This window comes from Lissotriton helveticus, chromosome 2_1, assembly GCF_964261635.1.
Source record: "Lissotriton helveticus chromosome 2_1, aLisHel1.1, whole genome shotgun sequence".
NCBI lineage: Eukaryota > Metazoa > Chordata > Amphibia > Caudata > Salamandridae > Lissotriton > Lissotriton helveticus.
The window spans coordinates 552,015,718-552,034,996 of NC_136059.1; the positions used below are offsets into that span (position 1 = coordinate 552,015,718).

General features: G+C 41.3%; 1 protein-coding gene across 1 annotated transcript in view; it reads left to right on the plus strand.

The window, feature by feature from the left end:
• TBCA (tubulin folding cofactor A) overlaps nt 1–19,279 on the plus strand; it is a 354,401-nt gene that overhangs the window by 202,221 nt on the left and 132,901 nt on the right. Inside the window, exon 2 of the mRNA XM_078675218.1 lies at nt 7,466–7,571. Coding sequence (XP_078531344.1) covers nt 7,466–7,571 — 106 coding nt within the window. The remainder of the gene's footprint in view (nt 1–7,465; nt 7,572–19,279) is intronic.

A 19,279-nucleotide genomic window follows, 5' to 3' on the forward strand; every position in this document is an offset into this window, starting at 1 on the left:
CGAAATATGCGTAAACGTGAAACTATTTTTCAAAGTATCCAAAATATACAACAAAATAGTCACAGGAGGTACAATTTATTCCCTTTGTCCTGTTGGGCTTCGTGCACATGGATATATGACCTAGAACGTCGACGTTTCGACCCTGGGGGGGATGTGCTGATTTATGCGCATCTAGGGCGGGTCTTCATCAGTACTGGATTATAGTTGGACAGCCTATTAATAAGATATGTGAATCGTCTGGTCTTCTAATGATTGATGGTGTAAGTCAGCCGACAAGCACCTGGTGTATTTTCTGGTTCTCTTTATCTCATGGTAGAGATCCTGCACCAGCCGGTGCAAATAGATTAAGGGGGTCTGCCTCGCCTTGGCTATTGCTCTAGCTGGCAGCATGAGATGTCTGAATTCGTCTGGTCGTGAGTTGGCAATGCCAATCTATTTGCACCGGCTGGTGCAGGATCTCTACCATGAGATAAAGAGAACCAGAAAATACACCAGGTGCTTGTCGGCTGACTTGCACCATCCATCATTAGAAGACCAGACGATTCAAATACCTTATTAATAGGCTGTCCAACTATAATCCAGTCCTGATGAAGACCCGCCCTAGATGCGCATAAATCAGCACATCGCCCCCAGGGTGGAAACGTCGATGTTCTATGTCATATATCCATGTGCACGAAGCCCAGCAGGACAAAGGGAATAAATTGTACCTCCTGTGACTATTGTGTTGTATATTTTAGATACTTTGAATAATTGTTTTTCACGTTTACGCATATTTTGTTCTGTCATTTGTATCACCCATTCACCAGTCACGTCCTGGACACTTTATGTATTTACATCCCATGTTTGTTTGTTTATATTCTGGACAGCATATCTGATTTATTACAGAAACGAAATATTTGAATATATCAAATGACTAAACATACAAGTTTGTGTTTTCTCCCTTTTTATTTGTGGTCAGTTTACAATCATTGTATATATCCTTCGTGGGCTATATGACAAACCTTATGTATTAAGTACTTTCGTGAACTAACTGTTGTCCGACAGAACCATTGTTTTTTAATTGCCCGCCCAGGTTCTGAGGTTTACTTGGTCGCCCCATTACACTTAATCTCCATGGATATAGAGCAGTTCTCATTCACTAGGAAATTGATAGCCCTCTGTGCCTAGTTGGACAAATTGTCAGGGGATATCAATGATCTACAAGCCTTGGCGTCCTCATCCATGTCCAGAATTTTGGCTAACGGGCCTGTTATATCCAGCAATTTATCCTGGCACAATCGCCAGGAGTGATCTATGCCTTTTTTCGGGTCCTTCGCGAATATGCCCAAAATTGTGGCCATCTTCGCGTCTACCTCCAGCGTGAGTGCCACTTTCCCCTTCAAAGCTGGTCTGGTGCTCTCTGCCTACAGGCTGCTCCTAACCTCCTTATCGAGGGGCTTTCACAACTGGGCCGCTATATAGGACGCCACCTTAAGGGCCAGAGTCCATTCAGCTGATCTAGGGTGCAACCGGTCATCTGGGTTTGATCTTGGTATCCCCGGGGTCAACTGCAGCATCTGCTGGAGTGGATCCAGTCGGCTACCCCAAGGTCTGGTGGGTTCACCATCTGATGTCTGGGGTGACTCCACCAAGTTAGCTGGATTCCCTGGGAATTCAGGCGAGCCGGAGGGGGCCATTGGAGTAGAAGAGAGTTTAGATTACATGAAAGTCTTTTTCAGGGAGTCCAAAGTGTCCCGATCTACCCTGGACTGCTCCTCGTTCTTTGCTTTGAACTCTGAGGAGGCTGTGGAATGCTGCCCCGGAGAGAACTGGGCCAAAGGCCCCGACAAGCCTTCCCTCTGCCCGAGGAGTCCTTGGCATTGGACCTGTAATTGCACTATTTTGCTCTCCAGAGGAGCCACCGCGTGAGACACAGCCTTAAAGAGGGACACAGCCTTAAAGATGGACACTGCCTTAAAGATGGACACGTCCATTATCTGGCAGAAATGATCATTTATAGGGAGGTAAGTAATCTCCTCCTTCTCCTAGTAGTCATCATACTCTTCCATATTTGAATTAGACTAGTTACTAGCGTAAGACATCGAGATTCTCAAGTCAGGGGAGTTCCTGTAAGTTGTAATATACTCCACGAAGAGTTAATGGAAAAGGCTCACATCCTGGGACTACTCCTTCCCTCTATTTTATTTAGGAAAACTAAACTGCCTGGGCGTGTCCCTTATTTTATTGTTTAAGATCCAATGTGTCTTACCTGTTAAGACGGGAGTTTTTGGCCTGGCAGCAGCTCTGGTTATTACAGGGATTTTCTCGAGCACACGCTTAAACAAGCACCTTCCACCGAGCAGAGCTCGAGACCGTACGCACCTCACCAAGCCCTAGCAACGGTGATTGACGCGTTGGACGCGTGAGTGCCCTTGCCCTCATCTGGTTTTCAGTTCGCAACTCCCCTTGCGTCGGAAGACCGCGCTGCTTAGAGCCTCATGGCCTAGGAGCGGCCAGGAAGGACATTCCCACAGCTGTGCTGAAAATTAAAGACAGTTAATTAAACACTGGCCAGCGTGCAGGGCGTTAAAGAATTTAAAGCACACCAGAATACACGTCCGAAAACACTGAAGGGGACAAGAATTGAAAGGCATAAACACTTATCTTGATGCAGCTGGAGCAGCGAAGAAAGAGGAGGATAGAGGGTCCTCGGGGGAAGGTGTAGGAGTGGAACTGCACTGATTGGCTGTTGGACCTTGTTCTATTTCCTGAAGCATCATGGGAGATGAAGTTTTGTTGACTTTTTTTAAGCTTTTAATGTCTGCTTGATGCAATAAATGAAGAAAGGTAAAGCCTAATCATTGCCTCCGGTCCGGACATAGAATCAAGACTACACAGTCTTGGGTTTCCACGATATTCTATAGCACCAACCGCAGACTTCTAAGCAAAAGATTCGGCCCAGCACTTTTTCTTTTACAAATTAAGGATGGTTGGCAAGGCGTGAACTAATGCAGATTATCCTGGTCAGAATTTTTAGTGTACTTTAAAATAAGAGGAACGGTAGTCGAAAGGTTATGGAAGTAATCTGAGGGTCAAAGACCATGTGGAGGTCTTGTATTTCAGAGAATGAATTGCTCTTGTTGAGTCTTTTAGCTCTTTGATGATTTTGCAAATTGCATAATATTTTTTTATTTGTATATTAGTAATTTGATCATAAGTAATTGATCAGCTGTATGAATAAATCATGATAAGAGAAATCTGGCATTCCAACATGTTCTGCATATTATATTGCACTGAGTAACCCATTCTCACAAAAGTTGTATTTAGCAAACATCAGTAGAAACAGCTCCGGGTTGCGTATACAATTGTGCTCGGGTCCGGAGCAAGAGAAATTGACGCTCTGAGGTGTAAGCAAACAATGATGGCACACTGCTTCTGTTTTTGTAAAAATGGTAGCTATATACTGAAATGTGTGCACGCCAAGCCTGCCTTCCACCGTCCTGTGGCTGCTCGGGGTCCTGCCTGCCTGTGCGCAGCGCGCCTGAAAAGGCAGATTATGATTAATTCCTTGCTTCTAATAAAGGAATCCGTTTCGGACGGGGATATGCTGCTTCTGAAATGGGATTCAGTGGACGTTGGCCTGTATTCCAGACCGTTTATAATTCTACAGTGATGCCTGGCGCCATTTACTGGAGCGTGACCTTGGGCTGGACCCGCAGTCACCGCCTAGAGTAAAATGAAGCATCGCCGCTGCCTCCCTTCTCCGGTGCAAGTTAAAAATACCGCGCATGGCTTCTCCGCACTTTTGCACATTTGAGCCGGCTTCTTACCCAGCGGATACCCTTAATAAAATGACAACAGTAATTTGGTTTTGTCATTTGAACTGGCACTGGCTACATGGCTCAAAACTACAGTATTAAAGCAGTTGAATGTGTGTCGGGTCTAATTCTTTTTTCCATTTTCCAGAGAACTGCTTTTCCATTAACTTTGGGAAAACACGCTAGCAGATTCATTTAAAATAGTTTCAACTCCACCCTTCGAATAAGCGACTTGGCCCCTGCAATAAGAAATTAAGATCAAGGGGCGTTTTTTTCATTAGCCTGTCGTTTTGTTATTTGCATTCCGAAGACTGCATTAGGAAACACACCCGTCGCTGCAAGAACTCATCTCAAGGAGCCTTAAGACACTTAATGCAGCATATGTTAACTATTACAAGATGCCTTGATGGAAGGGTATTAACATTACCGGTAATTGACATAAATATGACAAAGTGTTTTAGGCTTTCTGAGCAAAGCAACACACATTATGTAGGAGAGGCCCCATAATGTAACTGATTAATGAAGGATTGCTGGGCCATCCGCAGCTGATGTTATGAAAAATGAATTCTTTGTTGTCTGCCGACAACCCAGCAACTGCAGCCGGAAGAAACTATTAGCAGGAATCATTATCAATAGCAATATTTTCAAACTCTATTATAGCAATCAGGCAAGAATTTATTCAATAGATTTAGTTCATTTGGTGGTAATTGATAAATAATCAGAATTTATCAATGTGCTTGCACACATTTCACTAACAATCAAGTGAAAGTGGTCCATTTACCACCTGACTTGGTCCAAATTAGGATTAAATTGATGATCAATTAATCTTAGAAGGGGCAGTGTTGTAGTTTTGCAGGAGCTGCAGTAAAAGTGGCAAATAAATGGAGTAAAGACAGGAGATTAGTGGAATGAACAGAAATGAGCTGAACCGCTACGGTTCGTGGCTAATGAGCATGCAGCCGGGTTGCAAATGGCTGCACTTATAGTGTTGGGATAAAAATAAGGAACGCCGCGATTTACATTACCGGCTTGGGTAAAGGCAAAAATTGGATTATGGCTGACAACAGTCTCCTACAAATAGAAGCATGAAGGATGGGTGTCTGCCGCCAACTCTGGGCGACAGAGCAACACGGGGATCAGGTGCAAAGTTCTCTAATCCAGAAGAGTGCAGTCTAAGGAGAAATTCTCAACTCCAAGGTAATCTTTGAAATGTCATATCTCTGTTTGGCGCTGTTCGAGTACTGTTTATTTAAAAACTATTCTAATTTGGCTGTGTGAGTGGTGTTATTCAGCATCTGTTTAATTCTTAAAATTGTGTTTTTTAATCGTTCAACTCTTACCAAGTTCAGTATTCCTCACATACGTACTACCTGTAGCTAGTCTTTACTTACCACAGAAACCTTTGTGATATGTCTAAGTATCCTTTAATAAACTCGCTCCGAAACTGATTCTTACAATATTTCGAACAAATTTGTGCCATTGAGGAGATTTTAGTTTTGTACACATGGTGCTTGTGTTTCACTATTTGTTTTACCAATCCGTTTTGAACGGCAATTAAAATATATTCCTGAAAAACTGTACTTATCAGTTAACGTTTTAGAATTTCCATATTTCAAATATCCATTAGTAGGGGAACAGCGAAAATGGGGTAGGGGGATTTGATTATTTGCGGGGTGTGGTACTTTCAGTGGTTGGAGTCATGGCAGGTAGAGTAAACCATTGAACGTTTGACAGTCACGTCAACATGTGCTATTCAGTTGTGCTGTTTATGTTGATTTGTATAGCGCACTAATCACCAAGAGGGTATCCAGGCGCTTGATCAAGGTGTGTAGGTTTGTGGTCCCAGAGCTCTGATATGCAGACCCAGGTCTTCAGCTTCTTACGGAACTCAAGAAGTGAGGAAGAGGCTTGAATTGTTGAGGGAGGTCATTCATGCAGTATCTGTAACGTGCCTTTTACTTGCCCCACTCCGATAGCAAGTACTGCATATCTATTAATGGCTACTTATGTTTACAGCGAGGATGTGTATCCATCTTTCAGTCTTTTTAAATTGCTATGGAAGATCTGAGTGGCAATAATATCAATGGATTTTTTTCTGATGTGGTTTTAAATCTAATGTACAAGCAGCAGCTTGGGATATAATTTAAAGTCATCATATGCCAGACCTGTGTTAGTTTGATTAGCAGTTCGACTAATATATTGCATACCAGTAACAGAAAAGGCTCATCAGCAGAAGGTAATGCTGGGAAGCACGACTTTGTCTGAGTGACAGTGAATAAAGATTCAAACTTCACATCTGAATGTGTAGCGGGTAATCCTTAAATCTGTTGCTCCTAAACCTTATAAAGGATAACTGACACGGGAAACCTAAAACATCGGTGAACGAGTGCGTGTAATAAGGCCAGGTAATGATGCCTAGTTTAAGAATTGTACTTTAAAGTGTTTGAAAACTTTTTTTCCTAACTAGTAAACCTAATTAATGTGAAGGGCTAAAGTAAAGTTTAACGGCAGAAGTCTGTTTGCCTTTGGCAGGATAGGATGGTGGGACCATGAAGCGCCTTGTAAACTATAAATCCTTAGTACAGCACTTACTGTATGAGCTGTGTATGAAGGATTGAGGTAGGACTCTCAAGATAAGATTTGTTTGGGTGTAGGCTTTAAATACGTTGTTGCAACGCATTAATTATTAGAAAACGTACAGCTAGTACCTCATTTGAGATTGTCTAATGAGCCATAAAAGTGTACTAGTTAACCACATTTTCTTCATGTGCAGCATACCTCAAGGGCGTCATCACGACCTACAGTAGACGGTCCCGAGTCTAGATCAGTAACGATCAGATCACAATTGCGCCAATTAGACATCTTTTCTAACTTGTCAGTGACTCCTTGTGTAAATATTGACCATGTGCTTAGATAAGAGGATGTGAAGCGGAAATTCTGGTAGTTGCCTAATGTACTAATTTTTATGCTTCTGTCGGAATGGGAACGGAGGTGCTCTAGGGAGGACAGTCTAAGAGCACAGGGGACACGAGCAGAGCCTTGCCAATGAAATGAATGGCATTGCCTAATCTCATTATGTATACAATTGTATACACTTAACAATTGGTTAAGCTGTCTATACCCCTCTCTTACCTGCAGTTATTCCCAATTTATATTTGCAGTGGGTCCAATCATTTTGTGAACCTTGCTCCCCTGACTGGATACATTGAAAATGGGCTTCTGATGAGGTCCTTGGAAAATAATGAATGGGTCTCAAAATGGCGGTATTTGGCATAAACATGCAAAGCCTGTTACGATGTATTTCAGTTGATCTTGGTCGGAGGACTCTCCTAGGTCCATGGGATTCTCCAGATTTTAATCAGTAATGTCTCTAAATACCACCCATTTCAACGTCCCTTCAAAAAAGACCACCTTGTAATATGTTGCTCTTTGAGGTGGCTTTCTAATAGTGTGAGCCTGAAACAAAAGCACAAAATGTTGCTTAAAGCCTTGATGCGATTTTAGGTTGAAAATAGTCACTCCGTTAAAAAAATGTAGTACCATAGAACATTCCTAATGAAATTAAAATGTGAACATATAAAAATAACCCTGACTGTTTCGAAATACTTTATGAATGTAGAAAATGTTACGCCCATTTCCAATGTTTTTTTTATTTTTATCACTGGCAGGTTGGTGAAAGAAAAGGCAATGTATGAAAAGGAAGCAAAACAACAAGAAGAAAAAGTTGAAAAACTGAAAGCTGATGGCGGGGATGAATACGTCATAAAAAAACAGGTACTATGTATGTAAAGCTGGATTCAGTGGAAGTTCCTCAAGCATTTCCATCCAGTTCTTTAGGTTTGCATGCTAGCCGCCCAACCTCCTTTATTTTCAGCGTTTGGGAGTAAATGGGCAGTTTTTGAGTGTCTGGGGAGTTCTACCATAACATTAGTCAGTTTTTAAAGTGCTCCTTCATTTCCTAAGTTGCTTCTTGCCAGTGAAAGCACATATTGTTACATATTTTAACACTGCTCATTTACCCCGATTTAGAAAGGTGAAAGGCTTAGTGGACCTGTTCAAATTCAAACCTGTGACCGTTCTTTTAAAAAAAATTTTTTTTTAATAACTATTGATTTGCACATATGAAACAGTAGCTAAACAGATGCATAATTTTCTCTTAGCTTGTTGTCACCCATAATGTCCATTCATGTCTTTAACGCCAATAAGGAGTGAACAGGGCCCATAGTAAGTCTGTTTAATATGACTAATTGCGTTAAAGATTAAAGAAGATCTTCGTAATCTTGGACAGGGTAATAAATATTTTCTATACCCTGGGAAGATTTCAAGGAGCTTGGGCACAGTGTGTTATTGTTTCATGTCGCCTATATAAGTAGAAATGTTGTCTTCTGTTCTTTATTCTGTCCATAACTTGGAAACCCAGCGTCTTAAGGGATCCTCTGATCCAACATGCTGGCTATTCATTTTCATGGTGAGTGGGGAAGGGGCATCCTCACCTTGAACACCTGTTCATTTCAACTATTTCTGACAATCCCTGATCCCTTGAACTGCAAGAGTGAGTTTCGTACATGACAGTTTTATTCCAGTCTGGACTTTTGGAGCCATTCCCATTCTGTATACAATAATAATAACTGTGGGTCTAAGGAAACTCAAAACTCTGTGTTCAAAAAATGTCGTGTCCCCTGTGGACATACCATGCGTATCAAGTAGTGGACACGACATTTTTTGAACACAGAGTTTTGAGTTTCCTTAGACCCACAGTTATTATTATTGTATACAGTGTTTTGCTGAGGGGCTATAACTGTGATTCGGTCTTTAAATATTTCCCTTGGACCCTACTCTCTCTGAATGTGTTGCCATTCCCATTCTACCTTGTACCTGAAATATGAAGCATCAGTCCATAGAGTTGAAAGCCTTTTTGGCATCACGGGAGAGGATTGCCACTGAATCACGTATTTATTTCGTTATCTGTAGCCAGCTATGCATGCTCCATATAATTTGTCATGATCGGCAAAGTATATGTGGTGGCATGATCCTAATCTATTATCGCCTCTTCAAGCTAGCAGGGTTGCTTCTGTACATGTCACTAAATCGTAAAAAAATTCTTTAGGAAACAATTAGGTGGCAGTGTTTTTCCCTCTGCAATTGTATGATTGCTTGTAGGGGGATATCTTCTTTATTATCTTGTCTCCTCTGTCACTATTGGGACATCCATTTCACCCAGTAGTTCTGTTGTCTCTCTTTGCCTTGTGTGTTCCAACCGGATATATGTTTTATGATTATCTGCTCAGGCCTGCAAAACCACTCCCATCGATGGAGACCTATCTCCCTTTTTCACCCACAGTCTCTTCCACTCACCTAATTCCCACTTGCCTTTGACTAATCCATGCCAGTAGGTGCCCAACTTTGTCTCCTATCTCATACAGTCTTATATGAGTACTAACCGATTCGTTCTAATTCTAGAACGATTTCTTTCAGTTAAAATATCTCTCCCCTGTCCTCTTATTTTTCCCTCCAGTATTACTCCTCTAATCACAGTCTTGTTTGCTTCCCACAGTGCAATGTCAGACAGCACCAACTCTGTGTTTTCATAGAAGTACATTTTGGTGGATTCCATGAGTGTTGAAAGCATATCGTGATCCTGCATCTCCCAAGCATTCAATCCTTTCAACCAAATCCATATTCAACAGCAGAGGGCAGTGATCCGATAGTCCTCCAGCGAGGTATTCCATCTGGTCGATCTGCTTGTTCTTGGCCTCTGGCAAAATTATAGACTATCCTAGAAGGCGACCTGTGTGTGCCTGAGAAATAAGAATAGTGTATCTTAGGTGTTTAGTGCACCATATATCTGTCAGGCCCAGTGCCCTTCTGAAATGGGTCAGGTTTGTGAATGTCTATAGTCACCTGTGTATCAAATGATCTATCCATTTCTGTGAACATAAACTAATTAAAATGACCCCCATGATGCACAAGTCAGCTGGCAACACCAGAAAAAGTGTATCCAATCTGTTGAGGGGGTGTAAACCCGAAATATGGTGTATATTGATTTTCCCATTTCCCACTTACTCCCACTTACCAGGCGTTTGGGTCAGATCACATCTTGATAAATTGAAATGGAATAGTCTTTAAACAAAATGGTCACCCCTCTGAATCCTCTGGTGAAACTTGTGTGCCAGCAAGACATATCTGTTTACTCTGAGGAATGTCTAGTTGGATCCCACAAGTTGTCACTTGTATGAGGATTAGGTTGGGACCATGTCTCTCAATGTATTGCACTCTTATTCCCCTCTATATTTTATTCTCCATTTGATTAACATTCCAATTCAGTATTTTGAGGTGAACATTCTTGTGAGTTTAGCTCTGTGGCATGCAATCTGCCAGCACTGTTAGAACATCCTATCTCTTATATTTTCCCTGTTGCTGGGGGGCGGCAAGAGGATTCCGAGGCAGCCTTTCTTTCCCTTTTTGTGTTATTCTTGGTTTACTTATTATGTGACTTCCTTTCCAGTTTGCAAGCCTCAAGAATTTCCCATACATTTTGCCATATATTCTTTCCTAGTAACCAGACATGTAAATTTCCTAGTGCCTCTCCATCCATGCTGCATATTTTGAACTCCCCACCACCCCCAACTTTGAAACGGTCTGTCCCCCATACCTACCTTCGGTTGACCCTTCTAACCAAAATTGACATTACCAGAAAGAACATTACATGTATTGCGTTTCTCAAAAGGGATCATCATTGACTGCCACTCATCTGTCCTGAGGTCTTCGGTTCTTCTTCAGTTTCACAGTCTGGGCTGCGGCATGCTGATTATTCTTCACATAGAACCATGTATCGGAGTTCCATCTGGCAGCCCTGGATTTCCGTCGTTTGTTTGGCTCTGCATTTTCTCATAGGGGTCTGCCATGTGGTCCACTCTCTATGCTTTTGGCACTTTTTCTGGGGCTGTTGGTTTATTTCAACTCCCTCCATGTCGCCACCCAATCCCAGGATTCTTTTGCCATGCCAAAGAATTTAACATTATGCATGACCTTTTGCCCAGCCGGATCCAATAAAGTGTAGTTTAGGTTCTTTACTGCAGTTTCTTTTAACTTCTTTAAAGGATTTAAGCTGTTTCTGGAATATTCTTGTGTACTCATGGAAAAAATGCGTGAGGTTTCATATCCTGACCCACCTTTTTGTGCCATTTGCAGTTGGGCGTTGATCTTTATAATTCAGAATTGTTGCTATGATCAGCCTATGAACCAGTGTCCTATGGGCTCTTTTAATCACAAAGCATGTGGACCGTTAATTTGCCGTTTTTATGCTACATTGCCTGTTCTCTAGGAATTTTTCAATTTGTTTGCCTTCAATCCCCTCCCGCATACACACTTTTTGGAGATTTCTAATCCTTGATTGTTTCTTCACGTTTTGCGTCACCTCCTCCAAAGTTTGGTGTGTTGCGAAGAGTTGATTGACTGTTGTGTGGAGAATTTTTGAGCTGTCTTCCAGTTTCGAAGTTAGACCATAAGTTTCTGCCATTAATCTGCTACATTTCATAGCTCTTGCCAGAGTTGGGCATAATATACCCTTTCTGCTTCTATCTTCGAATCCTAGGCCTATCTTTTTTGCTCAATTGCCTGTAGGATTCTAGTTCTAGAAAAGGCTTCAGAAACAGCCTCCATTGCCATTTGTGTTGGTTTGCATAGCGGTAGGCTATGCGCTGTTGTATTTGTTCATCTTTCCCTGGGTCAGTACTTCTTACCCTACTTTTTCTTTCGCCATTTCCTACCCTGTGTTTTGTGGATCACCCATGGACACACTGGAATGAGGCAGTGGAATTTAAAGTGATGTCAGCGATCCAATTGTTCTCACAGAGATTGAGTCTATATCCTGTTGTATTTTTCCCTTCCCCATTCTTGCCCCTCCACCAATGCAAGTCCTCCTTTCCTTCATTTGTATCTATTGGTGAGGTGCATAAGTTATTGAATGACGGACGGGAAGGCTTCCCATCGCAGGGATCCCTGTCTGCGTGTCCCACTTTAGTCCGCCACTGCTTTTGCAGATCAACATCTCTCTGTTTTCGTCTGAGGCCTTCTTTTTGCATCGGGGTTATAATCTCTTCCTGTCCCCCTGCTTCCATTGTCACAGTACATCTATTCCAGGAGAGGGAGGCAAGGTTTGTAGAAGTAGAGTTTGGGAAGATCTGCAGTCATCCACAGGTAATAACCAGATTACAACAACTGTCATACTTCAGGGGACATAGTAGGATGGGCCCGCGACATCAGGAGTGAAAGGCTTCAACCATCATGTTTGGGTCCAGTATTTCCACCTTGCCCCGTGGCCCACTGAAAGGGATTCTGACAGCTACTCAGTACATCTAGCAATAGGGCTTAATCTCAACATACCTGGAACTGGCAAAGCCACTAGATGTAGTTTGCTTACAGACAGATGGCATTTGTGCATACTTTTGTTTGCATGTTTTAACATATTAAAGCCAGACCTGTAGGCCTTGAGAATACTTATTCTTTTTCTGTTTAGGAAGAGAGATTAAGAATAATTTTCCATTTATCCTTATTAGACAGGCTGTATTGTTTTCTGCTTGTTTAATTAGAATGTGCGCCTTTCGGTAGGAGTGTGTTTATTTCTCTTGCTAAAGTGAACAGAGAACGCACTTGTAAGGAGGATATATTCAGTAATTATTAATTCAAAGAAGAGACTCTTAGAGAAGAACTATAATTACAGCAATATTACCTTTGGTTTTCCCATTCTTTCTATATTATATTTATGCGTTATTTTTGTGATAGACAAAGCCACTTAATTGAAGGAGTTAAGACGATGGTAAAGATGCACATCATATGAACCTTCAGAAATATCTAATTATGTACAGGGTTGGGAATCGACAGTAAACATGCTACATTGGTATTTATAGTATCAAATGAAAATCGGAACCATTTTTATTTTTTTATGCATTTTTTTCTTTTTCCATGTGTGAGAAAACTACTCCCATAGTGGTTTTTAGCAGGGTTGAACTATTGGTCTACGTATCCTTCTGAATCTGTGACTTCCACTTACATGTAGATGGATGCCTGAAAGACATTTGAAGTTGATAGCTGTATTGATGTCCCGAACGCAACTGAGGCTCCAAAGGGTAGTGACAAGTTTTTCTACGCTCATGCATAACCTGGGCCGTACAGTGAACACCGCTAAAACTTTTATTATAAAATGTGGGGCAGGTGGTACAAAATATAGAGACATATTTAATGATAAAAAAAAGGTTGAATTCACCAAAAGATTGTCTTATCTAGGCATTCTTTTCGACCAGAAGGGGACATGGACCCAGGCTGTCCAAGCTAGGAAACTTCTATTTATGAAAGCTTCCGCTGCAATAGCGAATTTCTCTCAAACTGGGAAGACGACCCTCTGTAGAATTACTACATATTTACCAGGCAAAATGCGTCTCCACGGCTATGTACGGTGCAGGCTTCTGGGGCTATGCAGATCCTCAGCCCCTACAGTTAGTAGAGCATGGCTTTTTAAAAATTTTTGTTGGTAGTCCCAGACAGTACATCGAAATACATAAGCCACGCCGAGCTAGGGATGCCGCACATATCCGAGCTTCTAAAAACGCAACCTATCTTATTGTGGCACAGGATATGGGCTACTACAAAAAACATTTTTAATCCGTACATCTTAAATGTCCGCCTCAAGCTACAGAAGGCCTTCAGTATCCCATGGTTAAAATATGTCAGAGATTTTATGAAAGACCTTAGGCACCCTGAATATAATGATGACCCTACTACCATAATCTCGGTTACGAGAGAAATATCTAAAAAGTAATTGTTTGATGCTCCTTGAGGCAAACCGACTTTCTGACGAAATTCTGAAGTCAATGGTACAGGCGAATCAAATGATGTTAACTACTCATAGCATCCAGCCGTAACTTAAAAACATTCTAGGTGGATACGATAGAATGGTATTGACCCACTTTAGATTGAGAATCTTCCACAGGCTAATTAGTTTTCCTACCATGAACAATTGGTCTAGAACCATGAGTGAGTGCCCATGTGATGATATGACTTAGCAAACAACAATGCATGTTCTTTTATTTTGACATTTTCTTTCTGTACAAAGAAGGGGGTTGATTTTACCAATTTTACGTTCACTTAGCTTCAGACAATGCCGTCCTCAGTTTTTAGTACTGAAATCTTTGGAGAATGAACATTTTACAAGGTGATTTTCCTCATTGAATTTTTTTTTATTAAATGCAGAAAAAACATTTTTATATTAATTTCTTATAATATGTTATATCCTTTGATCAAGCTTGAAGGCAGTTACAGTAGGGTTTTTTATATTATATCTTGGATTGTATTTTTAATGATGATTTTAAAGCCATTTTGATTATAATGCTCTGACATCTTGTGCTTTTATTATTTTCTTGCAAAAATCGAATAAAGCTTTATTGAATTGAAATTGATATGGTCTTAATCAAGTGTAATAGCGTGTCCCTTACTCTTCCATTAAATATTTTATTTGTGTATATTTGTAAATAAAGTTTTTGTTTAAAACATGCTGCGTATGGTGCGCTGTTAGTTTGTTAGTGGTGTAATGGTTCCATAGAGAGATGAACGTGGTTTTTGATAAATGGGACAATTCATTGACAGTACACTAATAGTACACTTCATGGAACAATAAGGCAAAGTGATTTGCCTACAATTACTCAACTGTTCAAGTGCCAAAGATAGGCCTAGGTGTCCCATCTTGGTGCCAAGAACAGCAGTTTAGCAATAAAACACATCTCATCACCCTTCAATTTACGTATCAAGCAGATGTATCACCGTATCCTCTAAAATCTGCATGCCTACAGAGCAGAAACAGTGCCACAAATTAGATGTAGCAAAAGCTTGGATGTAGGAAAAGCTTTAGGATTTCTAACATCTAGCACTGGGGGTTGTTAAAATGAGGTTTAAGGGCTTTGGTCATAGTGCTTTAGAATCCTTCACATTCAGCATACTGTCCGTCTAAGCGCATACTCTGACAGAAAGTAAATGCTGCTACTTTGGAAGTGGGGAGGTTCATTTGGCATTTTCAGGGGCTCATCTCCTGTCCTCCAAAACAGGATTGCTATTGCTCCCTTAAATCTTCCTTAGATTCATACTTTTTAATCGGACTACATGGCAATTCTAGGGCCTGGCTGCAAGGAAGACTAGGATAAGAGGAAGAGCAAGATATTCCACTTGGGTAGTATCATGTCTACTATTTGTGCGACATTTCCTCCAGTCACAGTGACTTGCACCTATCCGCACATGGTTCCAGCATATGCAATATGTTGGTCTTGTAGAGCCGCTGGAGTTGGAAAATTGAGTGGTGAGGCATGCAGGGAGCTTATTAGCTATGTGCACATAGGATGACTAACCATGCACTGTCGTCCGCAAGATACCACGTTCATCTTTGGCTTCATCCTTCTTCTGTAGCTTTGGATTTGTTGGCACTTTGCACTAGTTTCTTACATGTTAATACTGAAGAGAGCAAATAAATAAGCATGCTTTAGTTACTAGATAAAAGTTGTAGCTTGATCTGTAACCATTGGCTCCTGCCATAAAGAGCTGCATCTAAAATAATTTCGATGTCAGAATACGGTCTCCTTTAAATGGAAAGCTTGAAATGACATGACTCGCCACTCATTTGCTGCTAGTTTAGTCAACCTCCCACTGCCTACTTTGTATGGCAAAGACTGTCATCAGGGGAAATATTAAGACTAAAGTTTTGGAGTTCTTTGAGGGAAGATGTTCACTGGGTTGTCAATTGTCTGCGTATTTGTCATGGACGTCATTTTGACAAATTATCCTGTACCACTTTTTTTTTTAGGTTTTCGTTCAACGTTGACATATATTTCCGCAAGGCCCATTGATAACTCAAAAATCTTGTAGAAAAACACAAGTTTAATAACCTGATTCTCTATCCTGGAATGTTCCAAACCGCCATTAACGCAAGCTTTTTCAAAAGTGCTAAATACTGCTTCTTAAAATGCCTAATGTCCAAATGGAAGAGATTATAGGAGAAGTAGTTATATGAATGTAAACCTTGTAAAAAAGTGTAGTTAAACCTATAGAAGGCTGAAGCTGCCACAACTGAACATGCAAAAGAGCAATTGATGGACAGAATTCTGAACAACGTCATACATTCACCCCAGTACAGAGATCTGGGCCTAAATCCATTATTGTTTTGCTTCCCATGCCATTCCAGTTTAGAACCAGTAATATGCAAGTTATTCTTGACCCTGTTCCCCATGGGAACAGTCCAGCCCGCAAACACAAGGAGATGATGGACGAGCCTTGAAACTGTTCAGACACCCCCAGTCATAGATCTGAGTTGAATCCATCATCGTTCTTTAGCTCACTCCCCCACCCCCGTTGAGACCCAGCTATATGCAAATCAGTCTTGACCCTGTGCCTCATGGGAACAGTCCAGCCCGAACTGCCAAGCGAGGTCTTCCCTGGACCGGAAACAAGCATCCTGGGACCGGTTTTGGGGTGACACCTCTCATCAGCCAGGCTAGCTTGAATCCAGTGGCAAAGTGAGCAAGGGACCCATGTCTGGGCGTACCCTGCCAACTCAAGGTGACAAATGCAAAAAGAACAGAACGCATCAGAGATCTGGGCCTAAATCCATTTTTTTTTTGCTCCCCATGCCATTCCAGTTTAGACCTAGCCATATGCCATTCCTTTCCAACAGCTTGATTCGACCGATTAAGTCATAAAAGCATTTACAAAAATACAGATAAAAATTAGTTAAGTAAAAAATCTGCAATAGTATATCGTAAAAACTGGATGGAAGGGCATGCAAAGGTAGCCTTTAACAAATAAAATATGTACACTTTTCATAATAGTTAGTCAAATCTTATTACAAAAGACATAATATAAAACATTTAGGGTATTTACAATTCACATCACATTTTTGGGCAAATTTAACACTTGATTTGATCCACCTTCTGCAATAATAACTTTATTGGATATAGTTAATCAATTTCTCACTTATTTATCCTGGCCTGTTCATAGGTAATCAATTTAGCATCTACTGCGGAAAATCTATAGGCTGTAATTAATTACTTAATCATTTATGCTCACCTAAGCGTACGGAGTTGGACCTTAATGACTATGACCACCCTAAGAATTTTGCCATGGCTGTGTCAAACCGCAGGATTCTTTCAGCTTCTCTAGCCCTTCTCACAACCAAAAGCTTGCAAATTGGGAACAGCCAAACAGGACGCGGGACAACATATCCAGCACAAACAAAGACTAAGTGAGCCAAAGATTAATTGCTAGACTTGCATACCGGGCATACATCAACATTAGGTTTGTTCCATCTAGCAGTGAATTCTCTTAATGGCAGTGTGCCTACCCTAAACTGGAAATAGATTCCGGTCAAGCGGCTTTGTAATTTGGTCCCAGTATAGCTCCAGCTTCGGTATAACTTTATGCTCCAGAAAAAGGCAAGTTAGGGAAGATGGCTCACTCGATCTAAATGTGTTATATTGGGTTCATTCCTAATATTTATCCTTCAGAAACTTCTTTGTGGGGAAATTAGAGTTTACAGGATCGATCCATAGTGAAATCATACCCATGCTAGAGAAAGTGTCTCTAACCGCCTATAACCATTTTATGCGGTGCGGATTGTCAGCCCTTATTATATTGAATAATCCTGTCGCATATCCTGCAAGTTCAGGCATAGTCCAAAGTCTATGCCAATACAGGAGGGGTCGAAGTTTAGCTATAGCTGCAAAGGGTTTTCTCCCAAGGTCGTATAATAACGGACACTTTGGAGTACTTTATGGTAGCCTAGTGATTTTCCTCAGGAACCTATTTTTTGAAGACGTAAGAGTTCTCACACCCCTAAAGTTCAGAGCCGTAGAGGGCTGAGCTGATAACTTTCATATTATAAATTTCTAGTGCCGTTGCTAATGGGCTTAGTGTGTGAGGAGTGATGTTCCATGTGTAGCACCCCCAACAATTGCCTATGTTTAAGGGATGCGAAATCAATCTGATGATCCCATTTCATGTTATTCTGAATGTTAATCCCTAGGTAGGTGAACTGATTGACATCTTCTAGCCGCCTGTCATTCATTCGGATGCCCCCCTTGTAGGCCCTATGCGTGTTAAAGGCCATTTGTTTTTTCTTTGACACTTTGACCTCCAAGCCCCTCTGTAAGCAAAACTCCTCAAACGTTTTTAGGGCTTTCTGGAGTCTTCTTGGGGATAATCAATGTGTTGTCTGCAAACATAAGTATTGGTATTTTTTCACCTTCGAGTACTGGTGCATCCGAAGGGATAGAACTCATGCTTTTCATTGTTCCATTGATGTATAATGAGAATAGCGTCGGGGCCATCACGTATCCATGGCGCACACCTCTCTCTACAGGGAACGATTCAGTGACTTCCCCGTCTGCCCCTTCTCATTTTTGCACTATTATCTTCATATAGTCTGATGATGAGAGACAGTAATTCAGGTGGCATCCCTAATTCTTGTAACGTAAACCATAGTTTGGGGGCGGGGTACAAGATCGAATGGCGACTTAAGATCAACAAAGGCAGCATATAAGCTACCCTTGCCCAAAATCACTATCTTCCAATAGATCAAGACAAACCTGAACACCTGATCTATGGTGCTAGTAAAAGCTTGAAACCCAGCTTGCAATGGGGATAAGATCTTGAACTCATCAATCCACTCTTGTACTTTGTTGAGCACCAGCCTCCCCATTACCTTTTGCAAACACTCAATTAGGCTGATTGGCCTATAGTTCCCTCTGCATGACTTGTCCCCTTTCTTAAAAACAGAAATCCTTTCTGCTCCTTTCCAGTGGTCAGGAATTGAGGCTCCTTGGGCGATGGCATTAGTCAACAAAAGAATATATCGGCACCATCTATCCTTATCGAATAAAAAGACGTTCCCAAGAATGCCATCTGGCCCAGGTGCCTTTCCAGCCATTATCGATTTGAGTGCTGTTTCTACCTCAGGCCTACTGAAGGCACTGTCCTGGTATGATATTCGGATGATCTCGCCCTCATCTTCAACTGAGATTGAGGCATATTGAGGTTTAAAGTGGTTCACCCAGTCCTTCTGTGATACATGGTTTCATTTATAAACATTCCAAAACTGTTTGGAATTTTTAATGGTGCTGGCCTCCCTTACTTCCTGCCACCTTTCACCGTCCCATGTTTTCTTAGCTTTTGTCTGGTTACCCCTATAGAGGAACCTTGCGAATCGAACTGATGTAGGGTCGCCTGCTTTAATGGCTGCCCCTAAAGCTAGATGTGCCTCTTGACATTCTTTATTGTACCACTGCCCCACTTTCTGTTTTGGAGCCTTGATTTTACCCTGCTTAAAAAAATGGGTACGCAGATGAGTAAAAAATGTATTGTGTATGCTCATTGTTTGGGCTAGGGCCGCGTGTATTGCTACGCTAGTCTCTAGTTAGTTTATAGCGCTATCCATGCCCTCGTTAATG